The 18,577-nt window shown below is 42.6% G+C and overlaps 1 protein-coding gene across 2 annotated transcripts in view; it reads left to right on the top strand.

Moving 5' to 3' along the window:
* Positions 1-2,366: 2,366 nt before the first annotated feature.
* The window catches only part of LOC117535437 (phosphatidylinositol-binding clathrin assembly protein-like), a 29,027-nt gene continuing 12,816 nt past the window's right edge, over positions 2,367-18,577 (top strand). Inside the window, exons 1-5 of one of the 2 annotated variants that reach the window (XM_034199890.1) lie at positions 2,367-2,606; positions 3,897-3,997; positions 7,462-7,557; positions 16,527-16,667; positions 17,119-17,149. In XM_034199890.1, coding sequence (XP_034055781.1) covers positions 2,488-2,606; positions 3,897-3,997; positions 7,462-7,557; positions 16,527-16,667; positions 17,119-17,149 — 488 coding nt within the window. In that variant the 5' untranslated portion in view covers positions 2,367-2,487. The remainder of the gene's footprint in view (positions 2,607-3,896; positions 3,998-7,461; positions 7,558-16,526; positions 16,668-17,118; positions 17,150-18,577) is intronic. The other variant, XM_034199889.1, reaches the window with a different exon arrangement.

Here is an 18,577-nt window from a genome sequence, read left to right as displayed (position 1 = left end):
TTCATGTCTGATAAGTTAGACAGTTCTATGAAATATATATATATACTACTGCAACAGAAATAGACGTATATATATTACAGTAGCAGCAACATGTACACATATGATGGTAGATAACAAGTTGTATTAGTCCAAATACTTTCAGATGTTATAAAGTAAATCGGTTCATTTCCAACTACAATGTTTGAGTTTGAAACTGAATAAAAGCCCCTGGGTAAAGCAGCAGGTTTGCTCTTCCATACTAAGAGACTGTGCCTTTGTTCTGCTTGAAATTGCTTTCCCCTTTTCTCCCAAACACTACATGTTCTGTTGTTATTTCCTAGTACATGTCCCCACGTGATAAGACACGACTGTATTGATCCCCGCGGAGGAATTAGGTCACTGCGGCAGAAAAAGTAAAGAAGATCCAGCGGGAAATGTACTGTAGGCAGATGGCACGAAAAAGCAATAAAACGGCGAGAATGTTCAAATCAAATCAATAAAGCAATTCAATGTGATGTTATGGGATTAAACAGAAAAACAGTGGAGGTACCATATACCCTGTACAGAGGAGCAGAATGGCTCACCTATTATAGATTCAATTAGCATTTTATCGATGTTTACTAGCGGTCTCATGTAAAGTCAGAGTGATAAGGAAGTACTTCAGTCAGATTTCCCCGCCTGCATCAAACTGACCCTGAAGCTAAATGTTCAAATTCATGCAAGAAATGGAAGTCTGCGGAAGGGAGGTGTTTTCTAATGTGTAGCAGCTTCTTCAAAGAGATATCACAGCTTGTAAAATAACTTTTCTTTCCTGCGTTATCCAGGTTGGTTTCTTACCTCTACTTTGAGACGTTAACTTGTTTGATTTACTGCGAATATCGGCAGCGTTTCCGCTTTCCTCAAACACCAAAACCAATTACAGGTTTGTTCCTGACGTTGCTTCAGTGTGAGCGGGGAGGGGGGGGGGGGCCTTGCTGATGCTTGTGTATCTGTCAACCGTCTGCATTTCAGCTGAGTTTCATCAGTACCGGGTCAAATGCAGTTTAAGAGGCACTACAAAATATTCCTAGGTAGCTTTCTTCTCTCTAGCTCTAGTATGCTGAACCACACCTTGGCAACAGAAAATTAAATATATAAACTACCTTTACAAATGTAATTAGATGCAGGACTGGCTTTAAGTATTAAATCTTAAGCCAAGGACGGTCTGAATATCACCAAAGGATACACATTTAAAGTCTGCTTTTACTCATTGGGCTTATTTGCTGTGAAATGTTTGACAAGGGCTTTTAACAAATAGATGTACTGGGACAGCTATTTGGACGTGTCATTGTGCACACCCTTAAAGGTTCCCCTATCATACTGTTCTTCATCAATATATCACAGGTCTCAGATATATACAGAACATGTCTCTGAAGTGTTTGGCTCCAAACACCAAACAGATCATTGCAGCATTACCCATAATCCCCTCTGTTTCAGCCCTGTTTCCAAAGTGCTGATTCTCTGTCTGTTACTTTAGATGAAAATAAGGAGCCCCTCCCCACGCCCCTCTGAGAGACATTTGGTTACAAAGAACTCAATGGTGCTCTAGGAGGAGATTCAGGTGATAAGGGGGGGGGGGGGGGTTACCTTGGTTGCTGATTGGCTAATGGTTACACAAGACAAAACATCGTTATGACATCATAAAGTGGCCAAAATCAGGTTTTTATAGAAATGGATCAAAAAGAGAGAGAATCTTTGTTCCTGAAACTTTCAGAGTCTCTTTCCACAGAGGGGACACATGTTGATGTAGAAGAGACATGAAGAAGAGGGGACACATGTTGATGTAGAAGAGACATGAAGAAGAGGACACACATGTTGATGTAGAAGAGACATGAAGAAGAGGGGACACATGTTGATGTAGAAGAGACACGAAGAAGAGGGGACACATGTTGATGTAGAAGAGACATGAAGAAGAGGGGACACATGTTGATGTAGAAGAGACACGAAGAAGAGGGGACACATGTTGATGAAGAAGAGACACGAAGAAGAGGGGACACATGTTGATGTAGAAGAGACATGAAGAAGAGGGGACACATGTTGATGTAGAAGAGACATGAAGAAGAGGGGACACATGTTGATGTAGAAGGAGACATGAGGAAGAGGGGACACATGTTGATGTAGAAGAGACATGGAGAAGAGGAGACACATGTTGATGTAGAAGAGACATGAAGAAGAGGAGACACATGTTGATGTAGAAGAGACATGGAGAAGAGGGGACACATGTTGATGTAGAAGAGACATGAAGAAGAGGAGACACATGTTGATGTAGAAGAGACATGAAGAAGAGGGGACACATGTTGATGTAGAAGAGACATGAAGAAGGGGATTTTGCATAATAGGTGACCTTTAACAGGATGGATACACTTGGAAACCAAACTCTTATACCTTTTTGTAGAGGTTATATCACTGTTGAAGTAAATCTCATTGTTGTTTTTCCTCCCTGTCCTCCAGGACCAGCGCCTGAAGGAGATGGGCATGTCGACCCCCCCCTCTGCCTCCCCCAGCAGCCAGTCGATAGGCAGTGCCAACAACAACAACCACGTCACACACACCCCGGAGCTGTTCACATCCACGATGTCTGCCAACAGGTACACACACACACACACACACACACACACACACACACACACACACACACACACACACACACACAATAATAATACTCTTTATTTGTATAGCACCTTTGATACAATAAGTGCAGTCCAAAGGGCTTCACTTAGACATTTCACAGAACATTGATATCACACAGAATACAGTTGCCAGTAAAAGACATAAAACAAACAAAATAGTTTAGAGTAGACATGTGTTATGACCGGCTCGTAGGCCACAACGGAAAGATAACCAAACGTACACGAGTTTTCAAAAACCACGGCACATTTATTGTGGCTGTTAAATATAATGCACAAAATAGATGGACGAGGGGAGAGGATCGCCGTGTTAATCCTCATGCGGCCGGCTTGGAGAGAGTCAGGGGCCTCCTTGACTCCGGCAGCTGGGCTTAATAGCACCTCGGCGCCGGCCAGGTGTCCGCGATCGCGCTTTTTGGCCTCTTCAGCTCCACCCCACCGTAAGACCTGTAACACACCTTGCACACAGGCTCTGGGGCCGTCACAGCCCCCCCCATAAAATCAGGGTCCCCATCGGAACCCTGGTACCTACACACAAACAAATACATTTAGATTAAAGGTACAACGATGAAATTGTGCATAAAACGGAGGATGGTGCAAATTCAACATCTTTAAAAGGAATCGCAGGAGTTTACTTTTTTATTAAAAACACACAGCAGTTACAGTAAAATGTCTATATTGTGGCGATATTGAATCACAGAAAACTATAAATAAACACTTTGTAATGTGACTGTATGTAAAGTCCACTACCCGAGTCAATTCTGAGATATCCTTCAGAACATCGTCCCGCCGTTAACCCCGTCTGATTCCCGCTGTAATAGAATTACAACGAGACTATTTGTTCTTGATAATCGGTACAGAATGTATCTCCAACATGCCCACGGTTACAGGCTCTGGATTTACCGCTCCCAACTGTTTTATTGCTCAGTAGAAGTTTTCACAGCCCTTTAGAGAGCGAGGATTAATCTCTATCTGTGACGAACGAACATTTTTAGTGGAGACTTTTGCTATTTATGCTCGATTGATTAAATATTAATGCTCTGTCCTCCATCTGTCTTTCCTTACCTCTCTTTTCTTTTTCTCTTTCTCTCTGGCTGACTTATTCCCTTGATTTATTTTACCTTTTTCTTTCCCTCGTTCATCTCTCGGCCCTTTATTCTCCTCTCCTTTCCACTCTTTCCAATCCTCCCATATTTTCCATCCAACTTTCTCTCTCCTCCCTCATCATCCCTCTTTCTCCCCTCTCTTCAGTGTACCCAATCTGAACAGTGACCTGTTTGATCTTCAGCCGGCCTTCATCCCCGCTGTGCAGAGCAACCCTTCAATCTCCACTGCCAACAGTGCCTGGGGAGGTACGACACACACACACACACACACACACACACACACACACACACACATATACACACACACACATACACGCGGGGTGTTTCTCAATCGCGAGTACGCTTGCTTGGTAGCACATGTCTTCCGAGCATCTTGCTTCAGAAGCGAGGCAAGAATACTTCCTGGCATTCGGAAAACGAAGAGTGGAACAGGCGAGCAAGTGTGCGTCATATGAGAGGCCCCGCCTTACATTGTCCGCCACAGATTTCGGGAAATTGGTCCATGCGGAAAGCATTGTGGGGATTTTAAGACCGCGGAGTCTACACATGTGCAGCCTCGAAATTTCGCCAAACTAAGTACGCCGGGCTCGGTAGAATTCCAAGTATGCTGGACATTGGAACAGTCCTTCGGCGGCACTCGATGACGTAGCATGCTTGAAATAGTGGCTCTGGAGCAGCTTTACTCGACATTGAGAAACACACACACACCCATTTATGTCTGAGTGTTTTTTCGGCATTCGAGGGATTTTCTCCCTCTGCCCGGCCATACATCACATGTCTGCCCGTCCATCTGTCGAGCCTTTCGTTTGTCTTTCTATATAAACCATCCATCCGCCCGTCATCATCCCCTCCTTTCCTTCAGAAACTAACGTTGCTTGACGCAGCCGGTGTCTTGTGTAGAGACACGCATTTCAGGCGTTTACACTGAGAAGCATTTTTGTTAAAAACGAATCCTGCACCCTCTCCTCGTTCCTAGCTTTGCCGTATCTCCCCTTCTATTTTCGAATACGGTGACATTTTAGCTGTAGATTAAAATGTAGCACAGAGATGCATCTGGAAGCAGTGAGGAGTATTACGAGGCTTTATGACAGAGGATTAAACGGAAGCCATTTGGCCAGACTTCAGAGTCAGAGCTGCTTCTCACTCAGATATCTTCCCCTCACACTCTCAGTGGCTCTGACACAGGAGCAGAGATAACGATCCCATGTGTTTTTCTCCAAAACAACACAAAGGATACTTCAGTGTTTCTGACGTTTATGGCCTCGGGCTTTCGCTGATGAAGTGTTCAGGCGGGCAGGAGAATGGAGAACATGTTTTATTAAAGGCATAGTTTATCATTTTGGGAAATGTACTTTGCTCTCTGGCAGAGAGTTGGAAAGGAAGGTTTATATGAGGATCATGGGAAGCTACAACTGGTTAGCTTTGCTTAGAAAGACTAGAAATAAATGGAAACAGCTAGCTTGGCTCCTCAGAAGCTATATAACCCAAAGTTGAATCTCAAAAGCCAAATTGGAAAACAACAACTGCCTTTTTTATGAGGGGAACTTTGCCGGATAATTTAACTTGTTAGTCCAAGAAATGTACTGTTTCTAGCCAAGACATCTTGATACATGATGCCCTGTAACACTTAATGTGTTAGTTGTTTTGGTTGAGGTACATTTGTGGACAGCCAGGCAAGCTGTTTCCTTCTGTTTTCAGTCTGTGCTAAGCTAACTGTCTAAAGATGCTAGTTGCGTCACATAAGAAAATGGTAATTACAGCGTACAATCTGCTTGTAAGTCCAAGGAAGCTACTGTGCCTGGGTAGGAAATAGTTTGGTATAAAACCCCTGTAGGTTTCGTATGAATAAAACAAGTGGCATATAGCATGTTTTTGTACAAAGCCAGTTTTCAGTCTTTGTGCTAAGCTACCCGTCTGAAGATGCTATATTTCGGTCACATAAGTAAAAAACACCATCTGCTTTACTATAAATCAGTACATTTTTCTTTATGCCATCGTTATCAAGTCCAGATCATGATTCTGAATCGCTGCGATGTTTCCTGAAAGGTTAGTTGTCACAACAGACATTGTTTTGTTCTGTGGGTCTTGTGAACGGGGTGTATTTATTCTTGTTTCCTGGAAGCCACAAAGACAACGGCTCTCTGAGGCTTCAAGCCCGAATCTCTAGCTGGGATGTTGATGGAGACAAAAAAAAAACAGGAGGTGCATCGGTGGATTTTCTGATGCACAGCTTAACTCTCCTGTGAAACTCTCCTCTACAGAATCCCAAGTTACTAAGCAACAATACGCTGAAGACTGTAGTGTCTATGTTGCTCATCTAATGGGATTAGTTTAACGGCAGGATCCTTTACAAGAAAACAACAATTTGATGTTTCTATCTACAGTTATCTGGGGTTGAACTGTCTCTTTAAAAGGTTCCCTATTATGCTGTTTTTCCTCAATATATTACAGGTCTCAGATATATATATATACAAAACATGTCTCTGAAGTGTTTGCCTCCAAATACAGATCATTGCAGCATTACCCATAATCCCCTGTTTCAGCCCTGTTTCCAAAGTGCTGATTCTCTGTCTGTTACTTTAGATGAAAATAAGGAGCCCCTCCCCACGCCCCTCTGAGAGACATTTGGTTACAAAGAACTCAATGGTGCTCTAGGAGGAGATTCAGGTGATAAGGGGGGGGGGGTTACCTTGGTTGGTGATTGGCTAATGGTTACACAAGCCAAAACATCGTTATGACATCATAAAGTGGCCAAAATCTAATCAGCTCATTTTCAGACAGGTTTTTATATAATGGCGCTTTTCCACTGCAGGCCTCGCACGGCTTAGTACGGTATAGTTAGGCCTCGTTAGGCCAGGCTCACTTTATGCTGCTTTTCCATTACAGTTTAGGAACTGGGGTAGTAACTATAGTAACGCAGTGTAGGCGGAGCCGTGACGTCATCTTCAATGCGAAACACAGAAAACCAACATCAGCCGTTAGCTGTTAGCACTCAAGCTCACAGCTCCTCATATCTGTTCAGAAACTAGACAAAAGTTAAACAAGTACAAACCACAGACTGCCTGTGTCATGGCGAATACAGTCGCTGGTTTATTTATGTCTGTATAGGCCGTTGTTGTGAGTGTGGACGGTCGGAGCATATATAACGTTAGCTTAGCCGATCTCCATTCAGAAAACACGCATTTTAAAAGGTTTTACGCCTGCCGTCTGTCTGCAGACTTGTCAAAGCATTAATTCATGGTTTTTACTAACCGGTATCAGTATGTTGTTACTTCGGCATCATTTAGAAACGTGTATTACAATTAAATCACGGTCGAATATGTTCATTATGTTGTAGTTGTAGCTCCCTTGCCAGCGATTCTCTCACTAGTTTAGCATATTCAGCCCGGTTGTTGGCCTGGATTGTGAAGGGCCAGAAAAACTGTGAAAAAGTACCCGTTAGCCGGAACTACGCCTAGTGGAAACGCAACAAAAAAGGGGCGGGTTTGTCACGGCACGCTTAAACCGCGCTGCAGTGGAAATGCGGCATAAATGGATCAGGACAAAAAAGTGAGCCAATCTTTTTTCCTGAAACGTTCAGAATGTCTTTACACAGAGAGGACACATGTTTATGTAGAAAAGACAGGAACAAGTGGATTTTGCACAACAGGTGACCTTTAAACACCCAAACAGGGTTTTTAATCGGTCACGTTTATAACTGCCTCCCTCAGGATTGGAGAACCAGCAGACCACCATGACCGTAGATTTCGATGCCGTGTTTGGGAATAAGACGGCGCCCAGTAACAACGGCACACAACCTGCAGCCGGTAAAGCCAGCTCTGACTGAAAACTAAAAACCTTTCGCTGGCAGCACAAGCGTAGCATTAACACTCTGACTAGCTTGGGCGACTTGTTGTTTCTGACTCTGGGTGTTTGCTTTCTCACATAGCCTGTTGTTTGAGTTCTTGCATCTAGTATCTAATACCGTAATAAAAGTAACCCTAACTTTGCAAAATGGGATTCAAAACCCATAGATAAGGGATCAGTTAACTTTTATTGGATTTTGAAAGCAATTTGAGAAGAGAAAACACCTCCAATCTTGAGGAGTTCTCTATCATAGTAGAACATGTGGACTAAATAACAAGAAAGTAGAAGAAAAATAAGAATATTTGGCAGTAAGTTTCACTTTCAAGAACTCAGCTTTCCTAATTTTTCAGGACTGTGTCAAAAATAATGGATCCAATTTTTTACGGGAAATTTAAACTAGTTACATTTCAGAAACCCTCTAACTTTGAACAGCTAAGAAAAGCACAGACAAAGCCGTATAGACGATATTAAACTGTGCTGTAACAAGTTATTTACTTGATTGAACAAAAGTTAACTGATCCCAGACCTGATTTTCCTAACTTGGTAACCCGTTTTTTATCTCTGGGTTCCTACACAGGTCTGCAAATCCTTTAAATATGGGCAATCAAAGATAATTTCTACATGATGAATCTACAGAACAAACAGTTAAAAGATATTGGTATATTTCTTAATAATGTAGATTTGAGTCATGATCAATGGAAAGGGATCGTTTCTGGTTAATCGCCCATCATGCATCGTTTAAATGCCAACCGTAATCTTAATAAGTTTAGTTGAAGAAAGCTGCGTCACAAAGGTATGTAGAGCCAAATAAAGCAGCCATGTTGTTCAGTGCTGCTTGGTGAATGTTCTTATAGTTTTCTGGGTCTACAAGGCTCCAGAAACGTTGTGAGTTTTGCCGAGACTTACGCTGAACATGATTTTGGAGATGTATAACCTCCATCTCCACAGGATTGACACTGAACAGTTCAGCCATCTTCGTCTTTACATTAAATTATAAACCATGATACATCAATTATATAGGTCTCCCTATATCTGTGTGTGAAATTGTTCCATCTTCAAAAAACTGGAGCCCTCTCTCTCAGCTCCTCTGGCTGTTGTTTCTCTGCCTGTTTTGGTAACAGCTCTCGACTGATCGCTCTGAAATGCTGCCGGTCTGGGACTTTGGCTCGGAGCCCTCTTATTGGCTTACTTTCTTTTTAACCTCTCAGCAACTGACACAATCAATCTCTGTACTTCTCAACCCTTTGGGGTCCCGAGACGTTCCCACACTGCATTTCATCTTTAAGGCGGAGGTAGTTATCGACAGGAAGCACAGCTGATCACAACGACTATCTGAAGAGGTCGTTCAAAGACAGTTTTTATCATCAAGGGAGGAAGAAGTTCAGGTTATTCATTTGTACCCGTAGGTAGATTTTTCGTAGGTTTAAAATGTTAAAAGTACAGAGGCTTCATTCATTAAAAGACAACCCTTTATCTCAATACATATTGTTAATAAATCCTATGAAAAGACCAGAACTAAGGGATTGTTTTTGTAGTCTTTTTATATAGCTAATTCCTCAGTGTCTATTAATGTTTCCAATAATAGCACAGCGAACTGTTACCCAGGGAGACATGTTCCTTCTTCATGATGGTCATGGGCGCTGTATTCTTTATTTTTAGATGTAAAAGCTTATACAACATCAGTGCTGCAGTAACTATTCCCTAGAACAACAAGTGTGTTTTAATCAGAATAAACAGTACTCAACAGATTAAATCAGACTGTGTATTCCTGTTGGCTTTTGGGGAGTTTTTGGCAATGACGATTGTTTTTTTTAAAAGAAAATCGCCAGATTTAACCTTTGTGGTTTCAGCTAAAAATCTTTCTTAAGTGGTCATTCTTTATTTTAGGGTTGCTTGTTTTCTAAAAGCGTCCAAAGCTAGGTATTTACATAGGAAATGTATTTGTTCTTACATTTTGAAGACACACCTTGTGCTATTGTGGGGTAGGGTTCGGTTAAGGAAACTGTTGAAAGTTATTTTTACATTTTTGTACTTACAGTATTATAAATAGGCTGATATTCATACCACAAAAAGCCAATTTATAATGAATTATTGGAAGAAACCAAGCAATTTAATGTCCACTCAGACTTTACTCGTCCTTACTTTTACTACCACAGTTTCCCGCCACTTTGACGACTTGACAATTTGATCCTTAGATAAAATAGTCGTCTATTCTTTGTCATGTACAAAGCTATTAATATTACATTTTATATATTTATTTGCCGTTATCCGAAAAAAGACTTCCTTACAGAGCCCCTCCTCCAACACACACGAACGCGCACATGACCAATGAGGGCACGAGATAAGTTTGTGCCCAGATGGAAGGCTGACAGGCAGGTAGGCCATCCAGTTACTTTAGCCGGCTCAGATGATTGGTCGTGCTTTTTACAGCGCCACGGCTTCCACAGATGACATTTTTTTACGTATTTATTGACAAAGCACTTAAGATATTCATTGCTATCGGGATGTTAAGAGCATTCCATGGAATATAACAAGTGTTTCTGAAGTGAATTCCCTACCCCACCTTTAACTTAATATTGCAGGATCAAACTCATTGTCAGTCTCTATCAGTGTGTTGTCACACTGACGCTGCTCATTAATTAGCATTAGTGGAAATGTTACAGATTTAATCAACCAGCTGTTCGACACCAGGTTGTTCAAAGCTCATTTATGTAACTCAATCCAAACTGCATTATCATACAGAGCGAGATTGTACTAATCATAAAATCTAAATGGAGGCTTTCATTAAATTCCTGGCCGAAAGCAGGAATTTATTTCCTGACGTATTACTGTCATCATTATTAGGAGTATTACTTTCATTTGTACAGCTGCTCCATTGCCTCTTCAAACATTTGCCAGATCGAAAATGTTTCCATTCGTTTGGAATGGAAACGTTTGAATAGTGCAGAATCTGTTGTTTGCTCTGGCCCGCTCTGTTGTTACTTAACCCCGTTAAACTCTTCTGCTCAGAAGTAACAGTTGGAGGTTTGTTGGACAGACTAACTTCCTGCTAATAATAGAGCCTGTGTTGAAGCTGCCACTAACAATACACCATCTGGGAAACTGGCAGCACCTCTCAGAAGTGTGTGTGTGTGTGTGTGTGTGTGTGTGTGTGTGTGTGTGTGTGTGTGTGTGTGTGTGTGTGTGTGTGTGTGTGTGTGTGTGTGTGTGTGTGTGTGGTACTTAGTTCCCCCATGGCACTAAGTACAGATTGCGTTCACACCGGAATAAGTCCCTGAGGGAAGATTAGTCAAATGAAGCCGCTGACGTCACTTCTTCTTCTTCTGCTTTGGGTTTACTGGCAGGCCGCAAACCACTTGACGGCGTATACTGTCGCCCGAAGTCCCCGGCCGGAAGGGGTAAAAGTTCTCTGAACTAAGTTCTCTTTTTGGTGTGAACGCAAAATCCCAGGAACTATCGGAACTAAACGGGAAAGTACTCCGGTGTGAAAGCGCTACTGTACTGCATGTTTATTCCCTTCATGCATTGTCTACATGTCTTTATGCGTCCACATGTGTCGTTCTACATTAGTGTTTGTAACGTGTCGTTTTGCTCCATCTGTCTGCTGCTGCTCGTTTGTTTTGTTTTTATTCGCACCCTCCTCCTCCCACCTTCCTCCCCTCTCAGTTCATTTAATCTCTCTGTTTCTCCCTCATCGTCTCCCCATCACACTTCACAAGGCAAGAATCACCCAGGCAACTCCTTTCCATCTGCTCTCCTTCTCTTTTGTCTACCTCCTCACAATATACAACCTCTCCACTGCAGAGTCTGTATTCTGAATCCAATGTTTTTTAATATCCACTTTTCACGGATATATTTTCTGTACAGAGGGTTGAATACCTAGTTTTAGGTTTTAATTTAGGGTTTTCCTTCTCTGTAGTGCGTTATATATGATTTAATGCATGTCAATGGCCTGCAAAGGCTAAAATCCCAAAGTCGGACTCCTTTGTTTACTTCTTTAACAGAGTGACATCACTCCGTAACACAAGCGCTTCTATTGGCTAGCTCTCCAACACATTTTACGTGATAGGCTAAAAGGCGGGACATCTCTAAGCGGTTGACCAATCACAACAGAGCCGGCCAGCTAACCAATCAGAGCAGTGGTTTCAGACAGAGGGTGGTGCAGCACAGGCAGTATGAGAAAAATAAAGAGCTTTTTGAACATTAAAGCATGGAGACATGTAGAGACACTACATACTGATATACACCTGAACATCAGCAGGAGAGGACTCTTTAAAGTAGAGACACTACATACTGATATACACCTGAACATCAGCAGGAGAGGACCTCTTTAAAGTAGAGACACTACATACTGATATACACCTGAACATCAGCAGGAGAGGACTCTTTAAAGTAGAGACACTACATACTGATATACACCTGAACATCAGCAGGAGAGGACTCTTTAAAGTAGAGACACTACATACTGATTACACCTGAACATCAGCAGGAGAGGACTCTTAAGTAGAGACACTACATACTGATATACACCTGAACATCAGCAGGAGAGGACTCTTTAAAGTAGAGACACTACATACTGATATACACCTGAACATCAGCAGGAGAGGACTCTTTAAAGTAGAGACACTACATACTGATATACACCTGAACATCAGCAGGAGAGGACTCTTTAAAGTAGAGACACTACATACTGATATACACCTGAACATCAGCAGGAGAGGACTCTTTAAAGTAGAGACACTACATACTGATATACACCTGAACATCAGCAGGAGAGGACTCTTTAAAGTAGAGACACTACATACTGATATACACCTGAACATCAGCAGGAGAGGACTCTTTAAAGTAGAGACACTACATACTGATATACACCTGACATCAGCAGGAGAGGACTCTTTAAAGTAGAGACACTACATACTGATATACACCTGAACATCAGCAGGAGAGGACTCTTTAAAGTAGAGACACTACATACTGATATACACCTGAACATCAGCAGGAGAGGACTCTTTAAAGTAGAGACACTACATACTGATGTACACCTGAACATCAGCAGGAGAGGACTCTTTAAAGTAGAGACACTACATACTGATATACACCTGAACATCAGCAGGAGAGGACTCTTTAAAGTAGAGACACTACATACTGATATACACCTGAACATCAGCAGGAGAGGACTCTTTAAAGTAGAGACACTACATACTGATATACACCTGAACATCAGCAGGAGAGGACTCTTTAAAGTAGAGACACTACATACTGATATACACCTGAACATCAGCAGGAGAGGACTCTTTAAAGTAGAGCCACTACATACTGATGTACACCTGAACATCAGCAGGAGAGGACTCTTTAAAGTAGAGACACTACGTACTGATGTGAACCTGAAAATTAGCAAAATAGGGCCCCTTTAAGTTTGAATGATGCACCACTCATGTTTGTGTTATGGAAGATTACTTGTGTTGTGATGTATTTTATAATGTTTTCTTATTTCGCCTCATTTAGATCTGTTCTCTGCCCTCATTTTTGACAACCCCTACAATTATATTAATTTTACATTTTTTACCAAGACTCAAGGATGCAGTTTAGCTTGCGTTTTCAATAGAAAATTGCTGACGTTATTTATTCTATTTGAGCAAATTCATCTTTCTATAAATGCATTTGCCGTATCTGGTATAATTCTCTATCTTCCCCGAAAGCCTGCCTGTGTCTACCTTTTCGAAAACGAGACCTTGATTTCAGGAAAAGATTTTTTCGAGTCTGCTCAAACATTTTTGGGACGGCAGCTTTGACAGGCGTAGAAACATCGAAAACATGTTGTATAATCCATCACTATTGCAGCCTGTGATAAAACGGAGAAGACTCTTTTTTTGCTTCCATTCCTACACCAGGTGTCAACAATTGCGCACAGGTCTTTTTGTGTCTATAAACCTGTTAGGAATGGCAACAAATAGATGAATCCTGCATGTCAGGTATTCTGCAAAGAGCTTAAGATAATCCAACTAAATGGTATTAAGTAACACATTTCTGCCTTCCCGTGTTTCGGGATTGAACACGACATGGATTTACTTCCTCGCTTCCCTTTGATCTTAAATTCTATTGACTGTCAAATCCTCTGCTGAAACACCTAAGCTAACACTGATAGCATTATCCTCCGGTTCAATAAAACGCTCAGTGCTCGCTTCATCCCCTTCCTCCTCCTCCTCCTTCCTCCTTCTTCTCTTTGCCTTGTGTGTGTGATCTACTGAGAGAGCTTGTTTCTTTTCTTCCTCCCTTTTATCTCTGCCTCTTTTCCGTTGGTTCAATTAAATTCAGTGGGCTTTACAACGCTGAGAAACCCACAAAGAATCACCCACATTGCCAAAGTGTTTTATCGCAACATGAACATGGAGAAAATGCATGAGGTATAAGAGTGAAGAGAATTAAAAAGATTGTCTCCGTTTGCTTCTCCCTCTCCCTCCCTTTCTCCCATCTGCTCAGCTAGCAGGAAAAGTGTTTTCTGAACCTCTTGTGTCAGCACCACTGTCAGACCTGCACGCCACTTCCTAACTAAATATTATTCCTCCCCCTTTTTCTCCACAGTCAGTTGCCTCTCTTTCTATTTTGCTTTCTCCTCCTCTGTGTTCTGCGGAGACATTGGTTTTTCTTCTATTTGCATTTTGCACATTCTTGTTTCGTTTCAGCTTTGTATCGTCGCCTTGTGCCTGACCTCATTTTAGTTCTGCTACGTGTCTCTACGTATTCATTGTTCGGATGATGTGAGGAAACAATAATGCACTAATTGTTAAAAAAACCTTTCTACTACTCGCCATGGTAACCCCTTTTCACACACTGTCACACCTCCAGGTTTCTACTAGATTAATACTGAGCCATTAGCTGGATGAATGTTGACATTGGGAGTTGTTCACAGGCGCGCACACAGACACACACAGACACAGACACACACCTAGCGGCCGTGGACACTCTGTCTAATAAAACACAAACACACACATGTTCGAAACGAATCACTGTTAGGAGTCAGAGTGAGTACATGGCAGCTACAAACAGATAAATCAATCATCTAGAAACAAGCGCCGCGAGCTACTGAGTCAGGGATTATGGGCTAGCTGCTGCATGACCGTGATAAAGGAGTCTTGGTTCAGTATGTCTGCATTAAACAGGAATATCTGCCCCATGTAGGTAAATGCTAAAAATAGAGCAGGACAAATTCAATTAACAGCGAGGCTATCAGTGAGATTTGATAGTTCACATTAAGGAGGCACAGCTCAGCAATATTCTCAGATCAAAACCGTCTAGCGCGGCTTTATTAAAGTGGTCCAAATGTAAGTGAAAAGTGTGGCAAATTAGGCAGGAAGTGAAGTCGGCTTTCATTAGATTTAATATTTATTGCCTTTTGAAATAAGTTGCTTCTGCTCTTAAACTTTCCTTATTTCCAACATTCGTTTTCCAGACACACAGTTTGATTAGTTTGATCGCTCATGAAGCCCCGCCCCAATTTGGTATGTTTTGTTAGGTCTGCGATGTATTTATCTTCATTTAGCAAATATGCAGCTACAGTAACAGCAGCAGGTTTAGCCCTCAAGATCATATCAAGTAGCCAGTGTTTTAAAAAAAGACACAACAGCTCCAACAACGGATTTTCCCGATGCTAAGAAGCTATTAAAGCTAACGTTAGCTCCATGAGTTTGTTTTAAAAGCCTTTAGTTTCGGTTACAAACAAACTGGCTTTTAGGATTAGGACCAACTCTTTTGTTAAAGCTCCCTTTTATCAAAAACAGTAAAATATGTAAATATGATGAACCAAATAGCACTATGCTTTTGAAAGGGAACTTTGAGCGAACGTAGCGCTAACTTAAGCGCGAGTAAGTTGGACAGATGCTAACTTTACCTCACTCCTTAATATGCAGTAGTGTATTGATATTGTATTATTTGGTATATTCATTCCTGTAGCCCCCGAAAATATTGTAGAATAGCTCAATTACTACTTTAGCTAGTAAGCTAGTTGACTTTTGCCGCTAACATCAAAGCAGACGGACACACTGTAAATGTGTTCCTTACTTTTTACAGTGTTTTGGGGTTTTTGACAACTGCTTCCTTTCCAAGTTTGGATAACAAAGATATGATGTGGAATAATCTGATATGTTTGTTCCTAACTCCTCCTCTATGCGCCTGTGGGCTGTTCTAACATCCTAACATCTACTCTTGTCTCTATAGGCGCTTTCACACCAAGTACTTTGCCGTACTTAGTTCATGAGATCTTAGTTCATCAGAACTTAGTTCATGAGAACTTAGTTCATCAGAACTCTTTAGTTCTGATGAACAGATCGCGTTCACACCGGAATAAGTTCCCTGAGGGAGGATTAGTCAAATGAAGCCGCTGGCGTCACTTCTTCTTCTTCTGCTTTGGGTTTACTGGCAGGCCGCAAACCACTTCACGGCGTATACTGCCACCCGAAGTCCCCGGCCGGAAGTCCCCAGAGTTGGGGACTGGCTTCAGAGTAAATCGCCAGAACGCCGACACCTCCTCATCACTCCACCGCTCCCACGTTTTATTTTGTGTTGCCATAAGTTAGTCTCTCTGCGTTGGTGCGCTGGGCTAATGCTAATAATGCTAATGCGAGCAAATAAAATGGCGGCTTCACAAAACTTTTTTTGAGTTTTACGGGGCGTGGTTTGCAATCCGCCCAGCCAATCAGAAATGGGAACCTTTTTCTCCCATGAAAGTCCCTGCTCTCTAGCAGGGACTGAAAAGGGGGTGGAAAGGTTCTCATGAACTAAGTTCTAGTTCCGGATTTTATTTGGTGTGAATTTTCGGAACTATATCGGAACAATACTGGGAAAAGTACTCCGGTGTGAAAGCGCCTTATGATGCTTTTACCAGCCTGTGTAAAGTTATTGACTTATACATATGCATCCATTTGTCCTCCAGGTTTTGATGCTCTAGGAGACCTGTTGAAGCCTACGATGCCCACACACAACGCACCTCTTCCTCCTCCTCAAATGGCCATCCATCACGGAGGGAAGCTGCTAGCCAACGACCTCGACTCCTCTCTGGCCAACCTCGTGGGCAGTGAGTGTCGAGAAACATGCACACAAGTAGCTGAATGTGGCAGCAAAAGAAGGGGGGGGGAAGACACTTGAGTTGTGGTATTTTATTTGTTGAACATTTATGTAATTCAACACTTGAAATGGCCAGCCTTGAGTGCATGCACACACACCTTTTCACCGTATTTCTTATGAAATAGCTCCAATTAAATCTTGTATAATGACTCTTTCAATACTTAATTTCTTTTCGCTCTTGCATTAAAACATTTTCTTTTCAAGAACGAACCATTAAATTAATAAAAACTTCGCTTTCTGAAGAAGTTCACACATCTGAGTGTTACTTACGAGTGAATAGATGATGTTACATAACAGAAATTATGTATAATTCGAGGGAAAATGGATTCTAAAGCAGAAATACTTGTCTTTTATTTTCTGTTTTTCAACTATCTCTGTGCTTCTGCCCCCCCTCCCCTCAGATCTGCAGTTTGCTGGGACCCCAGCCAAGAAGTAAGTATCTTCACCGTGATGATACCTCTGTGTTGTGCTGTGCTTTAGGCTGGAGGATTTATCTACTGACAAAGCATATCGTCCTCTCTGTTATACTTAAAGCTCCGGTCGACAGCTATAGTCTGCCAACATGCAACTTGTGCTACTAAAAGTCCAAATCTAATTTATTAGGATGTATTCACTTGCATTTAACTGATTAAGTTTGTGACAAAGTGCTTGTTCAGACTGTTCAATGTAATCGCTGCTGCTCACAGATTCACATTCATGTTTCTGCAGTGTTGTTTGTCTTCTAAAATTCATAAAGGGCCTCAAGGGGGGAATACAAAATTAAACTAAATCGAGCAAAACTGTTGTAATTGTTTTTAATCAGAATCAGAATACCTTTATTAGTCCCACAGAGGGGACATGTACATTGTTGCAGCAGAAAAGAGCCAAAGCCTAATGTTAACTAAGAAGCTTGCATAAAAAAGTATTAAAGATACAACAATTATAATAAAAGTTACACAATTTACAAAATACACATCCTGTAACAGTTCTGAGGGTTTAGCGGCCAGGTATATATTGCACAGTTAGGCAATTTGTGTTTTGTAGATGATTTATATGTTGTAACAATGCTTTTTGGCAATGCATCTTATACAGTTGGAAAGCCTGTTTTCTTACCTTTTCAATGGTACCACATTTGTGAGGAACATGCATTTGTGGAAGGAGCAGCAGAGCCGAGTATGTGGGGTGCGCCCCAGAGCCGAGTATGTGGGGTGCGCCCCAGAGCCGAGTATGTGGGGTGCGCCCCAGAGCCGAGTATGTGGGGTGCGCCCCAGAGCCGAGTATGTGGGGTGCGCCCCAGAGCCGAGTATGTGGGGTGCGCCCCAGAGCCGAGTATGTGGGGGGCGCCCCAGAGCCGAGTATGTGGGGGTGCGCCCCAGAGCCGAGTATGTGGGGTGCGCCCCAGAGCCGAGTATGTGGGGTGCGCCCCAGAGCCGAGTATGTGGGGTGCGCCCCAGAGCCGAGTATGTGGGGTGCGCCCCAGAGCCGAGTATGTGGGGTGCGCCCCAGAGCCGAGTATGTGGGGTGCGCCCCAGAGACGAGTATGTGGGGTGCGCCCCAGAGACGAGTATGTGGGGTGCGCCCCAGAGACGAGTATGTGGGGTGCGCCCCAGAGACGAGTATGTGGGGTGCGCCCCAGAGACGAGTATGTGGGGTGCGCCCCAGAGCCGAGTATGTGGGGTGCGCCCCAGAGCCGAGTATGTGGGGTGCGCCCCCGAGCCGAGTATGTGGGGTGCGCCCCAGAGACGAGTATGTGGGGTGCGCCCCAGAGCCGAGTATGTGGGGTGCGCCCCAGAGACGAGTATGTGGGGTGCGCCCAGAGACGAGTATGTGGGGTGCGCCCCAGAGATGAGTATGTGGGGTGCGCCCATGAAAAATGTGACA

This window comes from Gymnodraco acuticeps, unplaced genomic scaffold, assembly GCF_902827175.1.
Source record: "Gymnodraco acuticeps unplaced genomic scaffold, fGymAcu1.1, whole genome shotgun sequence".
In the NCBI taxonomy this organism is placed as follows: Eukaryota; Metazoa; Chordata; class Actinopteri; order Perciformes; family Bathydraconidae; genus Gymnodraco; species Gymnodraco acuticeps.
The sequence above is the reverse complement of the archived record's forward strand: the minus strand, read 5'-3'. Positions and strand labels throughout refer to the sequence as shown.